General features: G+C 44.6%; 1 protein-coding gene across 4 annotated transcripts in view; it reads right to left on the minus strand.

The window, feature by feature from the left end:
* Window positions 1-19,879, minus strand: part of ACACA (acetyl-CoA carboxylase alpha) — a 209,200-nt gene that overhangs the window by 138,754 nt on the left and 50,567 nt on the right. For all 4 annotated transcript variants that reach the window (XM_048824490.2, XM_048824488.2, XM_048824493.2 and 1 more), the window contains 16 exons: window positions 18,123-18,255; window positions 17,255-17,393; window positions 16,199-16,308; window positions 15,647-15,728; window positions 13,855-13,953; window positions 13,097-13,203; window positions 12,090-12,200; window positions 10,601-10,810; window positions 9,648-9,818; window positions 7,881-8,042; window positions 7,049-7,212; window positions 5,395-5,545; window positions 4,676-4,779; window positions 3,692-3,773; window positions 3,016-3,161; window positions 1,353-1,503 (listed from right to left, as the gene is read on the minus strand). In XM_048824490.2, the coding sequence (XP_048680447.1) occupies window positions 1,353-1,503; window positions 3,016-3,161; window positions 3,692-3,773; window positions 4,676-4,779; window positions 5,395-5,545; window positions 7,049-7,212; window positions 7,881-8,042; window positions 9,648-9,818; window positions 10,601-10,810; window positions 12,090-12,200; window positions 13,097-13,203; window positions 13,855-13,953; window positions 15,647-15,728; window positions 16,199-16,308; window positions 17,255-17,393; window positions 18,123-18,255 (2,122 nt within the window). The remainder of the gene's footprint in view (window positions 1-1,352; window positions 1,504-3,015; window positions 3,162-3,691; window positions 3,774-4,675; window positions 4,780-5,394; window positions 5,546-7,048; window positions 7,213-7,880; window positions 8,043-9,647; window positions 9,819-10,600; window positions 10,811-12,089; window positions 12,201-13,096; window positions 13,204-13,854; window positions 13,954-15,646; window positions 15,729-16,198; window positions 16,309-17,254; window positions 17,394-18,122; window positions 18,256-19,879) is intronic.

The following is a 19,879-nucleotide window of genomic DNA, read 5'->3' on the forward strand; positions in this document are numbered from 1 at the left end:
TTCTATGCCATAGGTAATCTGACTAGCAAGGGTCTTTTGCATTCAGCAGTCACCCTGAAAGGCTTGTAGTGCAGATGCATGCTGGGAAGGAAACCCAGGAGCCCGTAGTAAAGGGCAGAGCAAATGGTCTGAATGCAAATTAGAGCAACAGGAAACCAAACTCAACCAATGGAATCTCATCTCTTCTGGATTCTTTCACCTTCAAGAATAAGTAAAGGTTCCATGCTGAGCACTGGACTTTCAGGCAGCCTGCAACTCACTGCCATGGCTGTGATAACCTAAAGGTCAGACATTAATGGCAGATGCCATTGGAATATGCTGGCTGGTGGGTTTGTGCACTACTGGCTTCCAGCGGAGGGAATTAGAGCTATTGTCCAGAGTGTCATAGGCTCTATGAGCTCTTCAAACTAACAGAGATCTCCCTTTAGTTTGCACGTAGGAGCCTTGTCCTTGGAGCAGAAAGATCTAGGGTCTATCCGTGCTGTTGCTATGGAAAGTAGCCCAGCAACGAACGACTGGTAGGTTCTCACCAAGCCATGAATATGTTACAATATAAAAGAGCTTGCATAAACAACATGATCTGCAGTCTGATACATTTCTCCTACACGCTGTCCCTAATAACCACCTTAATCCCCCACAATCCACTCTATACCCTCCTCTCTAAAGTCTGGTTTGATCCCTCTCTCTCGGGCACAGCCCCATCTTTGCCCATTGTGCCTTGGGAATTGCTTGTCCTCCCCCTCTTTGGGAGTTAAGTAACCTCCAAGGGGGAAGGGAGGAGCCACAGTTTCAGCTTCCTCATTAACTCATCTGATTAAGCTGATAAATGACCAGTCAGTAAGAGCAGACATAATTCATTGCCTCACCCTGTCACTGGGCCTGGGCCAGCCCTGCTGCAGCGACCACTTAGCCCAGAGGAACAGCAAACCTTTTTCACAACAGCTATGAGACATGGATTGTCCATCTCTCACAGCCCTATGGTCTATTCCTCTTTGGCCAGTCCCACAGCAAGGTGGCCACTGCTGTCTATATGCGCTTTCTTTACCACTGGATATTGCTGGGAGGTTTTGCCTCCCACTGGTACATTCATTAAAACACAGGTTTTAACATTTACAGTGCTAAGTTATCTCTTCTCCACCCAGCAGCTCGTTTTTGCCTTCTGAGTGGGCACAGACAAAAAGTGGGGGGGGGGGGCATGGAATAGGGAGAAAAAAATATCACAAAACATTCCACCCACCATCCAACCCCCCAGTTTTTCACTAAAGTTTTTGAGTATTTCAAAATGTTCCTGCTCAGCTCTGCTCCCAGGATTGAGCATCTGCAGCCAGCCCAGTCCCATGTAGCTCTTTTACCTCAATTTCAGCAAAGCACTGGCCTGAGAATACATGTCCCCCATCCTCCACCACATACTGGATGAGCTTCCCAGCCGAGGGGGAGCGAAGGAGAGACGGATCATTTTCCTTCTCAAACACGCAGGTCTTGTTCCCTATGGTGATGCGGTACCTAGGGAAGAACACCTCAATGGAATGCCATGTGGAGAGTATAGGAGGGAGAAATCCAATCCCCCCAGCCCTAGATCAGAACATACAAGTAGCAATTATTTACAGTTTAGTGACTTGGTTCTAGAGGTGAACACCTGCGTAATCAGGGCTGCAGGGGTCAGGAAGGCATTACTATCGACCCCTAGCATACGTACAGCATTGCTTCTTCTGAATCAGTGGGTAATTGGTCACTGAGGGAGCCCGGATGCTGGACCCAATGGACTCCCAATATGAAGCGGTCTGGTAAATTCTATATAAACCAAGATCGACAATATTGGAGGTTGGATGTGTTAACACAAAGCTGTCAAATAGCAAACGCTTACCAAACCTCCCACATCCAAACTCCTCCAGTGCTCAGAGTGCAGTTGAGAAGAGCAGGCAACACCCTTGTGGTGAAATGAGGAGTTTCAAAAGGCATTTTGTTTAGATTTTTATAGCACCTTACAACCCAAGTCTTTCATAGACTACTGGCCAGATTCATTAGAGTCAGCACAGAGAAGGAGGCCTGATGCACCCCAAGGGGGTTATGTGGTATAAACTCCAGGGGCTGAAAGCTGAGGAAATGCACTGACTCAGCACATCCACCACCTAGGCTTGCTAGGCCCTATTCCCGGCAATGCGACCAACTTCTCTCATTGTGTTAAGCCCTCCATTCAGTGCAACTGCAGGATACTGTGCAAGGGTCTATGCGGCCACAAACCAACAAATCTGAGTCTGCGCATATATAAAAAGGTCACTCGCCCAGCCTATGGAGTGGAATACAACAGCTGTTCTGTACCAGTGGCAGATTTTTAACAAGATAAAGTAAAAACGAACTTTCCAATGTAAACCGAAAGGGCATAACTCGGCAAAAAGAATATAATCACCCGAGCTGGGATTTGGCCTGCATGTGCTAGCCTCTCTTTTTGTTTTGCCCCCACCCCTCCCCCCAGAAGTCACCACAAGCAGGGAAGAAACCTCTTTCCGTAAAGATGGAGGTCTCCACACTATCATGTTAGGTGGTGTGTGGGGAACACTAAACTCCCACCTTCTTGCAGAGACGACATCTATCCACTCTAACTACCAAGGGCCTATAGGAAACTGGAATGTAGGCTCCCATTCAGCTCAACAACCCACTGCTAGCAAACCAGATGGGCAACCTAGGAGTTCACCCATCTCCTACTGGAAGGATGAGGTTGCAGAGTGGCTGGAGAAGAAAGAGAACCACATATCATATTGGTGCATCGCATTCCAAATCCTGCTTCCAGCTGCAGGCAACCCCAAATGCTTCAGACGAAAGCAAATTTCTTCCCCTACTCCTGTCCCTAATAATGCACCTACCGAGCTCTTCAGTATCGTATAGTAGTTGGAGGGATTCCTTCCTGACGCTGTGATACGCAGCTGAGGCCTCAGACCATGACATTCTATTAGCCCATCTTGGCATGTATGTAAATTATAAGTGACCATAAAGGACCCCTATAGCAGAGATTGATACCTGTCCACTTCTTCTTTCATGTAGGTTGTGTAGCTGCTCCCATCGTAGGATAAGAGCAGCCCTCCGTCACTCAATCGGTGTACTTCAACCTCCACGTAAGAGTTGTTCATGACAACCACATAGGAATTGGGAGACTGCCGGGTCACCTGTGGGTCCGTGAGCAAGAATATGGAGCAACATGTAAAGGAAACGTGGTAACACTGACATTATACTGGCTGGAGCACCAGGCAGGTTCCTTGGTTTCTGAACTGACTGTTACATTCAGTAATAAATGAAGATGTCTCAGGGAAATGTGGGTCACTTGTTTTATTTTAGATAATTCATAAATAAAACACACTTCACCACCTGCAGGGTGGTGCTGGGTACTGAAAATTTAACGTAAAAACAGGGGTCTTGCAGAGCAAAGTTGTGGCAGGGATCTCACTGTAAGTGAAATGTAATGGAAGCGAGGGTCTCTGAGTGGGGACAATGCATGGGAGATTGTAGAGAAGTTTCCAAACCCACAGAAGCAGAGAAAATCCCCTTCCAGCTCTCCTTGTCTCCTTTGCCCACCATCCAGATTTGATTTTAACTTGATGATCCTGTTCCCAACAGTCATTGCAAAGCCAAGACAGTGCCAAGCAACATAAGATCCCTCCAACCCACAGTGGAGAAGAGTCTCCGCATTGTACTGTACCTTTAGCACGTACTTCCTTCCATCATAGATGAGTTCAACATCCACTGTGTTCAGCAGCGTATGAGCAGGCAGGACCTGACCCCTGAAAGACGTTACCTTTCAGATTCTCTAAATGGCCACTGAGGGGAGGGGTTAAAACACAGCACACAAGCATTTGGAGACCGCACTGGCGTGGAGATTGGACATCTAAACCTTAAACCATCCCTCCTTAGGAGAGACATCACTCTCCAACCCAACATATGTTCATTCCCATTCCACATAGACTTGTTATATCTCCCCCCCACCGCCCCAACCCACCTGCTTTACTGATAGTGAATGATTTGCACTGAAACATCGAACACATTTACAGAATATCTTTGTTGTGCTCAGTAACAGCCCCATGTGATTAAAAGCAGCTTTTCACTACTATGCTCCTTGGATCCCTCATCCAGCGCCCAGGTCCCCAAACGTGGGCCTGGCAGGGCTGACAGCCTCATTTGGAAAAGAAGTGTACATGTCATGTCAGACTCAGTCCGAATTAAAATGTTATGACTGGTCTCCCAAGGACTCCCAATCCAGTTTAAAGCAAGCTAGAATGTTAGGGGGTTTCTGAGCACTGGTAGAAGGCACCTGATGAATAGCTCTGTAGACTTGGACTACAAAACAGGGACAGCACAAGATTTGGCAGTGCAAACTTTACCCAGGCTGTCCTGCCAATGGGTCTTAACTCTCTTATCCATTCAATCCCTGGCCTCTCTCCTGAGACTGCCAACAACTATGTTTCTCAGAGCCACTGGTGGTGGATTTTTTTGGAACACGCATGGACATCTATCCATCAGGACTGGCCTAAAAACGCTAAACAGCCACTGGGGCCAGAGAACAGCCATCAGATGATAACAAGCTTTAGGCACTTCTGGCCTGCGTTGCATTTGGGCTATGTATGACTTGAGCTTTATACGACGTCAACGATCTGTGACTACTGCTAGTCGCAAAGAGTAATTTTACCTTTCCAGAGAGTGCAGGAAGTTGGAGACGCTGTTCCGGAAGTTCACGTCAGCCACATGCAGAGCCCCGCACACTACCCCTAGCATGGTGTCAGGCCTCTCTGCCTAGAGGGAAAAGGGTTTGGGATGAAGGAAAACCTCAGTCTTTCCACATGCTCAATTCCTTCTGCTTTCTCAGCCCTCCATCCTGGCCTCTCCCTACTTGAGAGGGTCAACCATGTCATTATGCTCAGTTGCATTTGCTGTCAAAGGCAGAAAATCCCTTAAAGTTAAAATGTTTGTAATACTTATGGTAGCCATACATGAAAGCATACCAGTAAGCAGGTCACCTCTATGCTAGTTAAAGGAAACGATTTGAGTTTTATTCTCACTGGGGCAAATCCTCAGGTACTGCACAAGTTTTCACTCTTGTCATTTGTTTAAAATTCCCGGTGAAGACAACAAGCCTAATTCTCAGTTATACTAATGCTCCTTTACAGGTGCTTAAGGACTCTTTATACTGCCAAAATGGGGTAAAAAGGCACAGTGTCAATGAGAACGAAGCCCAATAAATGTTTTTCCAGAGTCCTTACTAAGGACCGAGTAGAACGTCATCGTTAAATCTCTGTACTCTCTGACTAGTAAGGGCCAAGCTTTCGAGGTAATGAAATGTCTTTTCCTCCCCAAAAAATCAACCCCCACTCCCCAAAGTTTATAATCCCCTGAAGCAAGTGGGTATACCTGCACTTTCTCAGCGATGAGCCTGTCCAACCAGCCAGTGTCAATGCTGTTCTGCTGGAAGCTCTCTGTCTCCAGCAGTTTAATCAAGTACTCAACAGTGGTTCGGAAATCTCCTCGGATGGACAGTTCCTTCAAAGCCACCACCATGTTTCTGAAAGGAAAAGGAATTCACAAACCACGTCTCACTAACAGTTTGTTGTGACCTGGTAAGTCTAGACAGTTACCGCAAATTAACATCCCCAGTGAGTCACCTGGAAAAACAAGTTAGTCATGCCAATAGCAGATGAAGTGCGTGCACTCATGGGAGCAAGATGCTATCCATGCACCGTGCCTGGGAATGAGACATCAGTTTCCTCCAGCATACACTTGGGATATACCACGTGCCTTTCTGATTTTGTCGCTATTCTTTTCTACTCATCCTTCGTCCTGGCTTGATCGTCATTGCTGGAGATCTTGGTAAATGTGGTTTCAGTGGAGTGAAAAGACCAAAAGCCAGACTGGAGCGTAGCATTGAGTCTGCATAAGGTTTCCGCTACAGATTTTACTTCAAAATCCACTCTTCCTACGGGACATTTGCTAAAACTGTATTCTTCGCATCCACACCTCTCAACCGTACCTGATTTAAAAGGTACTTCATCCACATTAGTATCAAATTTACCATTGTCCAACACAAACCTGGCATTATCCCACTGATTATTATTGGCAATAGTCAATGCTGAATAACGAAAGTGACATTATGCTCTATACATTTTTACCTTTCAGTCTGGTTGGTTGTGTGAGAGACAAACTTCCAGGTCTCAAAGGATCTTTACGTTATGAGACCCAACAAACTGAATGGAAGGGTGAGTTCTACTCCCTTTCATGCTTACCATAACCCACAGAAAAACATTTCTGCAAGAAAAGCTCATAATATGACAGCTCTACTAGAAATTAAATCTATTCAACATGTATAGGATACTACTGGGCAGATGTTTAGTAATGTTCCGTTTAACCCTTTAGAGAAAGCCAGCCTGTATGGTACATGTTTTCTATACTTTCATTCAGCTAAAAGTCAGGAAAATGCCCCCGCTATGAATTTTTATAAAATATTAAAAATTTGGTAAACTTTTTCATATATATTTATATTAAATATGTCTTGCAAAACTTAAGTAGGAGGTTCGATTTTCGCACCAACTCTGTAAGTGGTACTCATCAACTTTGGGGGTCTTAAGCTCAGAGGATAAACCATCTGTAGGCAGCAAGAGCTTCTCCTTAACAGAACATCGTTTCTAATAGGAAATTGAAAAGGTGACAAACAACAAGGTGTAAACAGAAAAGCTCCCATGCTTGGGATTCAAACCTAATCCTATGACCCTGAGTGTGCGGCCCTTCCCTTCCCCAAGGCATTCTCTCCCCACCAGCTCCTAAGCAGCCACTCTTATAGAGGAAGCTGAGTTAGATTAACTCCTTGTTCATTGGCAACTAAATTACAGTTGTCACAAGGGATTACAGATCCCTTCCAAGAGGCTAGGTTTGCATACAAAATCGAAGTCACACATGGAGTTTATGGGGGTTCCACATGAGGCACTTGTAGGACCAGGACCTCTATAGAGCACCGAGGAGGGTTTTCACAGTGAGCTAGTTCCATATTCTAACCACTTTCCTGGCTACTTACGAGATGGCCTCCTCACGGTTCTCTCCCCAAGAAAAGCAGTGACCAAACTGAGAGTCAGCAAATTCGTGAAGCCCCCCTGCGGCAGCGACACTGAAATAGCCCCAGACGTTCTTATTGCTGCGAAAATTCAGTTCTTGGACTGTTCCAGAGCTGGGTTTAAAACCCTACAAGGAAATATATTACATGGTTATGCACCCCAAAGGAAAAGTAAATGTTCCACGAGTAGTATGCATTTGCAAAAAAACACACACACACACACAACTGGGAGTTGCTTAGGCTGCAGAGATTAGCAGCGCGTCCCAGCACTGGGATATCACATGCTAGTTAGGGTCAGGCTGCATGCATATTGGATGGGAGACCTCCAAGATAAACCCAAGTGCTGTAGGAAGTGATGTAAAAGATTCAATACCAATGCACCAGAATGGGTCTAAGGAGTGCTGTGATGCAAGAGATGCCATCCTTGAGAAATGACAGGAAACCAAGGTCCTATCCAAGGTCTTTGTGGTCATTAACATCTTAACTGTTAACCAGCTACTGTGCACAGACATACTTTGTGTGAGAGAGCAAACAGTTCAGGAGCGACGGAGTTCAAGGTCCTGACGCACTTTTGACAAGAGTATTATTCTGATTGAGAGATGGGGAAAGTTTTATCATACTATACAGTACTCTCTCTACTACTAACCTCAGCCAAAAAAAGGATTTCTCAGCTCACTTGAATTTGGTGCAGAAAGTTCTGGGTTTGATCCTTGCTGACGACTGTGTGTGCAGACCCATAGCTCTTTAGAATGACCCCAATACTACAGAAACAACAAACACTAAGTGGAGCTTTTACCTCATCTGGATTTTCACTGGTGATACGAGCAGCGATCACATGACCCCGTGGACAGGGGACATGGGCTGAGTTCTCAAAGTCAATGGGTACATCGCCCCAAGGAGACACACCATACATTACTCGGATATCTTTGATCCTGTGGAGGGGAATCCCCATGGCAATCTATAGGAGAATATAAAATACAGTAAGCTAAGTTTTACTTCTCACATAAGTACCACTTCCCTGAACCTTCACAGGTTCATTCCACCCATCGTCGGTGGTGGCTGGACACTGGTTATATATATTACTGTGATTCTAGGGCTTTCTTTTCAGGCATAATGTCACAATTCTTTACCTCAGGATGCACTCAATAATAATGTTTTGCACCTCTTTACCTGTCCGCCTCAAAGTGCTTCACAAAGTTGGATGAATGTCATCTTTGTTTTACAGAAGGGGAAACAGATTCAGAAAAGAAGTCCTTTGCCCAAGCTGACAAGGTGAGTCAATGAAACAGCTGGGAATGGAATTCAGATGACCCGACTCCCTGTTCTGTGACCTGGTCATTGGCCTATACATAAGGCTACCCTGTCTACCTGAAACAATACATATTTCATTGGAATCTGCAATACAGTCAAGAGAGAGAACATGCTCTTTGTGTAAATCCAACATGCTCCAACTGAAGCCAAAGGGCTAAATCTGGCTGGCAGAATCGCAAAACACAGGGCTTGTGGCTGCTCTCTTCCAGTAACTGCAGCTTGAGGACAAGTTGATTAACTGTGGTGTCTTCCTGCCAGTGAATTCAAACAAATAATTACTGTTTATCTACCAGGGAAGAGATAGGAAAGAAAAACAGCAAGGAGCATTTATTAAAATGTATATACCACTATGGATTCTGGCATGTTACCATCACGGCGCTAACTGTGTCACTAAATTTAAGCACAGCTGCATATGGAACAATTACTACAAATGTATTAAGACAGAGTCTGGCCGGATCGGCGTAAGTTTCAGCATCCTGAGCTGCTCCTTTTGGGCAAAAGGATGCTTGACTTTAAAAGCCAATGATGAACAACTGTTTTTCTAGGTGATCTTCCATACCTGCGCATCTCTGGGCATTCAGGCATGTGAAACAAAAAAGCCTCCCTTGTAAGTCAGGAATTTTTACCAGGAGCTGCAGGAATACATCTTAATGCCTTTAAAAAACCACAGTAAGGATGTCAGGAATTACCAGATTCACTGGGCAGTCTGGAGAAAGGCCTTGCAATGGCTCCTATTTCTGGGAAGCCAGGGAATAGGTACCGAGAAGCTTTGTGCTCTCACATGCTGCGCACGTGAACCAGTTTGTTTATTGTATAGAAGCTTGTTGAGTACTTGGATGAGGAATGTAACAGTTCCACTTTGGGGGATATTGAATATCAACGATGGTGTTACTGGATAACATTGCCAGCAATTTAAATATTTCTTAATTGGACATAAACAGCAATTTGAGGGGGCACTATTGGGTTAAAATTATTAAAGACAAATTTTCTTATTAGTATTGCATTTAATAGTTCTCTTGTTAATATGCCAAGTCTCATGCTTTCCCTGTCATATCTATGACTTGATCAATTAACTTGTACATGACTCATCTGTAACAACACCGTGAAACTGAACACTGGGAGTGACCCAGACAGGAGCCCCCCAACTCAGATTCCAGTGGAACCGGCTATTTGTGCTCAGACCTCTCCAACACCCCACGCTTTGAACACCTTTCAATGCCTCCACAGGTACGAGGCCTGTGTTGTGACTCACCTGTAACTGTGCTGCTGGCAGGTTGACGTCAGCCACCATCTCTGTGCAGGGGTGCTCCACCTGCAGCCGGGGATTCAGCTCCAGGAAGTAGAAGCTGCCATCCTGGCTGTAGAGGTATTCCACTGTACCAGCACTCACATACCCCACCATCTTGGCGAGCTTCACGGCACACTAGGAGATGAGACAGAGAAAATAGCCCACATATATCATTGTCAACCATCACTTTCATTCCACCTACCCCATCCACAACTCACTTTCTTACTGGAATTCTAGAACGGCCACAATCCTGTGACAAGTATGATAAGTGCATTTCTCTGAGCGAATTCTGGCAGGCGGCTCAATTTCTGGGCTTACTCAGTAACGCTTCTGGATGGGATTTTTGCTATCCCTGTAGAATTTATAACGTTGGAATCTGTCAACCCCCATTCCTCTCTGTGAATGTGTCAATACACATTCAAAACATCACTGACCACTTAGGAGAACTAAACATCATATGTCACAAAAATGTTTTAAGTCACATGGGCCTCTTTCTGAAACATGGATTATTCTTGGCGGACCACGGGCTGGGGTGGGGAAGTATTGTATACACACCCCATATATAACAAACCCACAACCATGTAACCACAGAGCCAAACATTCAAAGAATTTTGACAAACAAGTTTTTCAGACATTCATATGCTGCATACTCAGGGATCATTTCTCCCACTATTGAAAGCAGCCGCTTCTGGGATGGAACTCCGCAGTTCTCTGACAGCACACACGAACAGTTCTGGAAACATGAGTGCTAATCTGTACATACAAAGACTGCAACACTGGACCCGGTGTTGCTATTTGAAGAGACTCTCCCCATTCCTGTTTTTTTGGAATGTCAGAGAACTGGCTCCTTCTGCAGGCAGAGTATCGCTTTTCTTCGCGAAAGGCAGGGAAAGTGGAATTCACAGACCCACACGCACCTGTTCCATATGCTCAAACACCACTGAGGTAGCAATAGTTGCAGGCGCCTCTTCGATGATCTTCTGGTGCCTGCGCTGCACTGAGCAGTCACGGCCAAAGAGGGAGATGGCATTGCCGGACTGATCCGCCAGGATCTGCACCTCCAGGTGGCGAGACTGCTTGGCTAGTCTCATCACAAAGATGGGCGAGCCTGGCACTTCAGCTTGAACCTACAACAGGAACAACGTAATGCAAACCAACTCTTCCTCCTATTCTGACACAAAGTCAGGCTCCTTCTTCAGCTGTCTTTCTGTTAATACTGTAGAGTACTAGCACAGAGTCTCACTTGTATGACCCAAAGTTAGAAATTTGAATGCTCTGCATTTCTATTTCCATCTGAGAAACTCAAAACACTTTACAAACATTCATGAACTGAACCCTACAGACGGAGAAACGGAAGCACAGATGAAGTAAGTAACTTAGAATCATAGACTATCAGGGGTGGAAGGGACCTCAGGAGGTCATCCAGTCAAACCCCCTGCTCAAAGCAGGGCCAATCCCCAATTTTTGCCCCAGATCCCTAAATGGCCCCCTCAAGGATTGGACTCTAGCCCCAGGAGATAATATTAGAGGTGCAGTATCAACAGTCTAAGCAAATCTTATTGGAGGCATAGGAGCATTCTGTAACGAAGAGCCAGACAGAGCAATTTTAAACAGACCATTTAACTATCTCAGTGCTGCCTAACACAGCAGGGAAATGCTGGTAAAATTCAGCTCCAGCAATGCCCCATGGGTCTTTTAGATCCTGATAGTAGTGCTGTCCTGCCAGTGGAATGGTGATCGATGAAAGAACACCGCTGCCATCTGTTACAGCATGGAAACTGCAAGGGAACACCGCAGGGAAGCATTTGAACTGAGACACCAATCCACAATGGGCTAATGCAGCACATACTGACCCCAGAGCACAGAGTGCGACCAAACCAAAAAAAAAAAGTTCACATAAACTTCAGTAGAAGCCTAGGGCATTTTCTGGGGGAAGAAAATGCTAGGATTTGCCATGGGCCATTCATTGCTGGAAATACCCTGTTCTCCAGTGGTGTATAATTTCAGTACAACCTCCCTTATCTAAACCTCACTTATCCACAATTCCCCATTATCTGAAACAAGACACGTTCCCCAGCATCTGTTAATTACATTTTGAATTCACTCTATTACCAGAAACCACAGCAATCAGACTCAGCACCAACCAGGGTATTTGGTTAACTGGTGTTGTACTGGAGTTAGTATAGTCTTTACAGATATTTGGGCATTCTAGTGACATAATCATGGCTATAAAGCAAAGTTTGGCAAGACCCCAACAGTTCAGAGCAGCAAGAAAAGTGTTGATGGATAATAGAGTGCTTTCTTCCCTTAACATTCCCCAATAAGCTCTTGCCGAACTGTGCAGAACGTCTACAGTGACCTCCACACTAGAAACAAGACAGCACAAATGAATGGGAAGAGAGTTACCTGTCTAAAAAGGTTGGGGAAGTCATCTGCATTGTTAACTTTCCTGATTCCTTTTCCTCCTCCTCCTTCAGAGGCCTTGATCATGACTGGGTAGCCAACTTCTTCAGCTGCCTGAAGACGGAAAGAGAAAAGGATTAAGTACAAAAGCTGTTTAGTAGCCTATAAAACAAATTAGGGATTTCATTCTTTCACAGTTTCAAAGTTTAGGGTCAGAAGGGATCACTGGATCATCTAATCCAGGGATCAGCAGCCTCTGGCAGGCCGAGCTGATTTGTTTACCTGCAGCGTCTGCAGGTTCGGCCGATCACAGCTCCCACTGGCCACGGTTCACCGTCCCAGGCCAATGGGGACTGTGGGAAGAGCGGCCAGCACATCCTTTAGCCCACGTCACTTCCCGCGGCCCCCATTGGCCTGGGACAGTGAACCGTGGCCAGTGGGAGCTGCGATCGGCGGAACCTACAGACACTACAGGTAAACAAACCGGCCTGGCCCGCCAGAAGCTTTCCCTGGAGGGCCACGTGCCAAAGGTTGCCAATCCTTGATCTAATAGGCCCTCCTGAATATCACAGGCACTTATGATAACCCCAATAACTTCAGTTAAACTAAAGCACTCTAGTCCTTAGGAGATTAAACTGTTTTCTACCACAATCACAGAAGAAGAGAGACTGCGGCATCCAGACCTCTTCTAGTTCTAGAAATGAAATGGAGCCCTTGCTGCAGTACAGTTTTGTACCCATCTGCCCTTTCTTGATCCTAAATTTCATGCATCTGTGCACTTTTGCTTCTGGTCCTACCCAGGAGGTAGAATACCAGATATCTCACATGAAAGAGAATCCTATTCAGAGGACTTTCAAGCCCCAGTTTTGCTGAACTGAGAAGTTTGGCTAAGCTTTGAATTCCTATAGGGAATCAAACCCCCAGACTCTTGAGGTGTGTACCCATCACTGGCTTACGTAGTTCTTTCTAAAGTGGGCCGAATCAAAGACACCCAAGTAGTATCCACCTACCAGTAACCCATCATCCACATCTTTCACGTAGCCTTTTTCATACAGCTCCTGGGGCACACTTAAGATGCGCTTCTGAAAGTCATTCTCCTGCCAGTCCACTCGGAGGCCTAAAATACAAACAACATCCACGGGGTAATGGAACACTGCACCTTTCGCTTGCATCACCTTGTCATTCCCCTATAAGTCTCGATAGGGCATTTTGGTTCTAGGCGTAGCAACAGAAACAAAAAATAGGAGATAAAGGACGGGGGGAGCTTTGGGATGTGGGGAACCAGCTGCCAAACTGACAGCCCTAGAAAGCAAAGTCCTTTCTCCACAGAACAGGTATAACGGAAGCAGTATCAGCACCAGCATCTCAAACCTAAACTGGAGGGAGAAACAGCTCAGCCTTTATGAGCTCTTTGAAATCGAAAAGGCACCTGCACCTTCATCCTGGTTACGTGCCCCATGAGTAGGCCATGTATGCTAAGTACAGGTAGCAGGAACATGAGGGACTGACAGAGTTACAATTAAAATGAACAAAAGTTCAGCTTTTTAAAACATGGATCATTGACCAAACGTCTAAGGTATATTCTGCAGTCACGGTGTACACCTTGGGTCGCACAGGAATGGTTATGCCGTCAAATCACACATAGCACATGGGCCATCTTCAAAAGGAGATTTTTCAATGCACCGAGGTTTCCTGAACTTTCGGGGTGCCTGAGGGAAGGGCAATATAACAGTAATCTTTATGGTACAAACAAGGATCAATGTCTTACCACTGCCGCTCCATGGGAGAGTTGGGATGCCTGCAGTTTGGGCCACTATCGAGGATGCAATTTTATCTCCTAAAGCCCACATAGCCTGGCTTGGGGGCCCTGCAAAAAACAAATAAGATCCATGAGGGAGATTACTCACAGAAATCAGGCACCAAGGAAGATCCAACAGTGCATAGTCTAGATTATGTTATGCTAGATGGGTAAGAAAATACTCTGCTCATGACTGTCTCTTGGAATGGATACTATGAGCCAGATCATGGAGTGGTGTAAATCAGCATTGCTCTGTTGAAGCCAATGGAGCTATGTTAATTTACATCAGTCAAGGATTTAAAAAAAAAAACAAAAAACATTCAAATGTACTGTACTGCAGGTTCTCTGAGAAGGAAAAGTTAAACACTACAGTAATGCAACCTGATGGTAACTTCACAGCAGCAGATGTGTGAGCACATACAAACATGCTATTGAAGGAGAACAACTTTCAAGAACCACTACCCTCACACATACTCTCCTCCAGCAGGGTCAGGAGGAGTGTACTTGATCCGTCGATTGCCATTAGCGTAACTTGCATACCTCAAAACTCTTTTCTGGAATGGCAATTCCGTTTCCCATTTAAAGCTCAATTCTGCACACTTTACACAAGCAGAACTTGTACTGACTTTACTAGGAGTTTTGCTTGCATGGGAGTGCACCATCTGACTGATAAGAGTTTTAAGTTAGAGGTGGGCTTATTGTCAAACTTCACATCCAGACTTCCCTGAAGTTCAAAGGTGTTCTCTGTGGTTTTGTGTCAGATTATTAGAGAAAAAAGACCAGACACAGAGTTCAGAATTGGGTATAAACATCCCTAAAGTAGAGGGCTGGGATGAACATGTTCAGATCAGGACTTGTAGTCGGGGCACTCGGATCAAAGTTTTACCCAATTTTCAAATCCTAAAATAAATATCATATAGTCCATTACATTATGTGACTAATGGTGCAATATAGTGCATATCCTAAACAGTCAGGCACTATGTTATCTACCATGTTGGCTAAAATGCAAAACCCACCTACACTCTGGTCTCAACTCCACTTCTTCAACAAACCCTTATTACAAACTCAATCTTTAAATTAACAGAGGTTTTTTTTCCTTTTTTTCCTACTTTAACAGCAATGTTTTCTAACCTCCTGTCTCAACCTGAACCTAACACCACTCCATTCTGTGGATGATGTGTTGCAAAACCCGACAGTTTTTAAGAAGTTCAGTTCAAGACACATGAAATATTTTCTCTCAGCAGTTGTTTCAAATAAAGAGAAAACTATAAATGTGAAGAACAGGCATTAGAGGTGAGTGTGAACTGAAACCAAACACCCCTAGACTTTGGCAAATTCCAGTTCCAACTTAGTCAACTCAGGCCTTTCCCTAATAAAAACCAGCTACAGGCTGATAGAAGCCACAAAAGGTCCTTTGTAGATGGCAAGTTCTATGGATCTGCATGGAAACAAATGAAGTGATGAGGTTGTATAGCACTTTTGTCTCCCAATCTTAGTCCTTGTACTGACCAAAATCTTCTCTAATCCAACAGAGTGTAATCCAGCCTTTTCTTGTAACCTTCAATGAATAGGTCTAGACTACATCATTAGGCAGTGTGTTCCATTTCCCAAGGTGCACTCTTGTCAGTCTTGCATGTGTAAGCTTTAGATTGTTGCTCTTCCATTTAGGTCCTGGATTTTCCATCTTTCCAAGACCACGTTTATAACTGAGTAGACGGCACTGGGCTGTGAGAAGCTGCACGTCAAAAAGAAAGGTCCTTACCCATGAAGGCAATTCCATTTTTGTGGAGGAGTTCTGGTAGTTTGGGGTTCTCGGAGGCATGCCCCCAGCCAGCCCACACTGCCTGGAGAGGAATACAAGGCAATTCATTCCTTACAGTTGCAAAAGGGAGTCAGCAAACAATCAATCAATCAAGTGGATGCTCTGAGCCTTTCCTCTCCTCACTGAAAAAGTTTCAGTCCCACATCATTCACACACCAGACAGTATACCTGGTTATTAATTATACCTGGCATAATTCAGACAGAGCACTGCATCTCAAAGACAAGTCCCCAGAGAATGACATGATAAACTTTTGAAGAGTATTTAAGGGCACAGTTGTGCTAGTTATACCACAATACCTGCTGCAAGTATTTACATCGGGAAAATCAGCCCCATTTCACTGCTCAGCACCTTCATTGCTCCAAACAACCTGCTATTTTTCCCCAGACCATTTTTCTGACCTTACTTTTCTCAGATGTGGCTCATTATTCATGGACAGGAAAGACTGCTTGATTTTGCTTTTAATTCTAAATTCTATCTTTGCCCCTTCTCACCTGCACTGGAATCCGTTTAGCAATATCAAGAATGAGTTCCACATTTGCATAGTTATTGTTGTTTGCTCCTCCTGGCACCGGGACATAGTGATCTGCCATTTTAATGTACTCTGTGGACACAGAGGGAGTCACATTTAGGACACATTCAACCGGCAACATTCAGCCTTAAACCCTAAACAGTTTGCAGTTTTTACTTCCATTGACTCAAGAAGTACTCAGGATTTGTTGTAATAATAAAAAGCACAAATACACAAACACACACATTTTATAGAGAGATTTTATCTTCCATGCATTTCACAGATGATGTTAATCAATGTATCAGTCATTTAAGCCTCCAAGCATCCCTGTGAAGTAGTTCACTATTTCCCCCCCCCCCCCAATTTAACGACAGGATAAGGGGAGTACCGAGGCGAAGTGTTTTGGCTGAGGTCACTCAGCAAGTCATTGGCAGAGCCAGGGATTGCATCCAAGAACCCTAGCTCCCAAGCTTTGATCTCTAGATTACAGTGCCCTAATCCCCTGTTCCAACAGCCAGACCATTCTCCCTCCAAAAGGAGGCCCTCAGAGACACTTCTTATTCACAGCTTGTTGCATTTTTAAGGCAGTGAGAAAATTAACACTTCAGGTGTAACTTTGTGAGTCTACAATGCACTCAGTTTCGCTCTTTGTATTGAAGGCAAATGCAAGCGATCTCAAAAGGCCTCCTGGTTTAAGACCGAAAACAAGTACTTGTTTAAGTGTCTATACACATGTGTCAAATCTAGAAGTGAAAAAGCAAACAGAAACCAGGGTCTGAGAGGGGAAATATTCCCATCAAATCTAAAATGGCTTTAAATCCATGACTCAAGAGCTAACTCAAAAGATCATCTGACTGGGGCTTTACATACTTTATAGTTTCAGATAAAAGCGTTTAATCTCCTCCCGAGTTAACTTGTCATTTGATGGGTGAGCAAAAATATGCACTCTGTGCTCACGCACACCATTATGCATATTGCCCACGCATAAAGTTTTGAGTGGAGGAGGGGCTATTTCCCCTAACAGGTCATTACAACTCACCTGCATTTGCTTTCAGATCTTCAGGAGTCACCATGACGACAAACCTGATTGCACGCTCATTTCGAAACATCTCATAGGACCAGCGTCGGATGGATCTCATACATTTCACTGCCGCAATCCCATTATTGGCAATAAGGACCTAGACAGATTAGAAACAGGTTGGAGAGGTAACCAAGGGGCAAGAAGGACTAGGCAGCAAGGGAGAGAGGCTATTCAAATACTTGTTTCTCCTGAGTGCATTTCATCTGACCTGTTGGTCAAGCCCTTTCCTCAACACAGACCTCTCTCAGTTCAACAAAAGCATTCCTTTCCGCAGCAATCAACTCAGAAACCAGCTCTTGCTTGACCATTAAGATTTTAATATAATGCAAATTCACTTTGCTTGAAGAACAGGATGGGATGCTGGAGCAGGACCAATAAGCAGCCTGCAGCACCAGCTGCTACAACACTTGCAATGAGTTCTTGTCAACTCCAGGGAATGGGATGGGGAAGGAGCCTCTCTCATTAGACCGTTAAAACTAGAGTGAAGAAAGAACTATAAAAATATAATCCCACACTGACAGCCGAGATGCCCTGGATCATTCAAAAGACACCTCTAACATCCGAGAGTCATATTCTACATCAATTTCATCAAGCCTCATGCTTATTGTCACAGGAGGCTGAAGTGACAGGATATTTATCCAACATGGCAATAAAAGCGAAAGAATCATTGTTACAGGCAGAAATGCAGCTTTCAGTTCCAGAAGTCTCAATATTTGGCATTTACTAGCCTGCGAGTCCTGTGTTACACAGATAAAATAGCTTGATAGAGGTGGGCATGCAAGTAAAATAATAAAAAAACCACAACTCAAAAGAGCTAATCACTTACCTTCTCGATAACTTTATTCCCCCCAAAACGAGTAACAAATTCTGCAGGGGAGGCCACAGTGAAATCTCTCTGTAGATCAACTTTCTTCCTGTCCCGGCCTTGCTTTACAAGGTGCAAGCCGGACATACTGGGCCTATGGGAAAGAAAAAAGGGTGACTCCGCTGACTTGGGGGTACAAGTCGGTATATTTCACAGATGCCCCAGTGGGAAAATTTTTAAAGTTTCCTTTGGGCAAAATTATTTATGGTGATTGGCAGAACTGTTCAGTCTCCAAGCCTGAGCACTCACAATGAACTCTACGAGAATTACTTACAAGATGCATGTAATGGTCAGATTATAGGTGTGGGTCACTGAGGCCAGTGGAGGGGAGAGGGGAAGAACTGAATGGCCAGTACATATATAAATTGCTAGTTATGTCCCTACACGGAAAGGCAGAGTTAACGTTATCCCAACATGATGTTGCTAATATATCTAGGGAACCAGAGTAATGACAAGGAGAGACAGGTTCCGTCTTCCAAATGTAATCTACAAAACAAAACAAAACCCCACATCTCTAAAGAAAACCTTTCCGTAAGTCACTGCAAAAAGTTTCTAGTTGTAACTCTGTAGCTGGCCAGTTCGTCAATAAGTCCCAATCAACCAGTTCAGTTCTACAGCAACACATAGCTCTTCAGTATTATCCCTCCTTGCTACAGCCACCATTATTCCAAAAGATGACAGTGGCTCATACTACTTTGAGTCAATAAAGTCTGAATTCTATTCATTCGTTCGTCTGCATAATTCATGCAAACAATGAAGGACAATCTTGTGGTTAAATGAAGACTATACCCAGCTCTGCCGCAGACCCAGTGCATGACTATGAGAAAAATCAGTCCCTCTCCGTGCCTCAGTTTCCCCAACGTAAAATTGGGATAAAATCTGTCCACGCTTCCCAAGGGTGATGCAAGGTTTAATTCACTAACATTTATCAAGCACTCTGAGATTCTCAGGTAGAAGACTTAAAACAAGAGCGAAGGATTATTCTTGCATGTATCTGTATCACTGCAGCATTATTGGCACAGTAAGGACATTTAGGTCTTTTTAAAAATAGCAGCGTAGAGCCTCAGGCTAGAGCACAGGCTCCAAAACCCTCCCGCCCTGCAGGGTTTCAGAGCCAGGGCTCCAGCCCAAGCCCAACCGCTTACATTGCTATTTTGAGCCCCACATAGCAAGCCCAAGTCAGTTGAGCTGGACTGAGTTTCACTGCCACGTGTCTTTTTTGCAGTGTAGACTTACCCTCAGTTTCCTTTCTTCAGATGTTCCCCTTCTACAAATGCCCCCCAAAATCTCTGTCCTCAATCTGATGCACTGGAAATGACTCACGTAAATCCCAGCACACCAATAATAGTTGAATAGCCTCAGTAATTACAGGTTCCATTTCTTTGTTCTGCCCTAAAGCCCCATTCACACCCATGTTAAACCTGTTACCTGAAGCAGTTTTAAACCAGGTGTAAAACAGAGCATGACCAAAGTTTACAGTGACACGGCCCATCATCTGTAAAACTCTCTATGTGAGCTAGTTGTTTGCCACTTTTTAAGGCTATGGCTACACTACAGCTTAAGACGACATAAGTTTATGTCGCTCAGGGGCATGAATTAGTCACACCCACCCCAGAGCGACGTAAGTTACACCGACCTAAGCACTGGTGTGGACAGAGCTGCCAGCGCTCATTGGGGATGGAGTAATTAAGGCCACAGGAAAGCTCTCTCCCACGTGA

This window comes from Caretta caretta, chromosome 17 (genome assembly GCF_965140235.1).
Source record: "Caretta caretta isolate rCarCar2 chromosome 17, rCarCar1.hap1, whole genome shotgun sequence".
Classification (NCBI taxonomy): Eukaryota; Metazoa; Chordata; order Testudines; family Cheloniidae; genus Caretta; species Caretta caretta.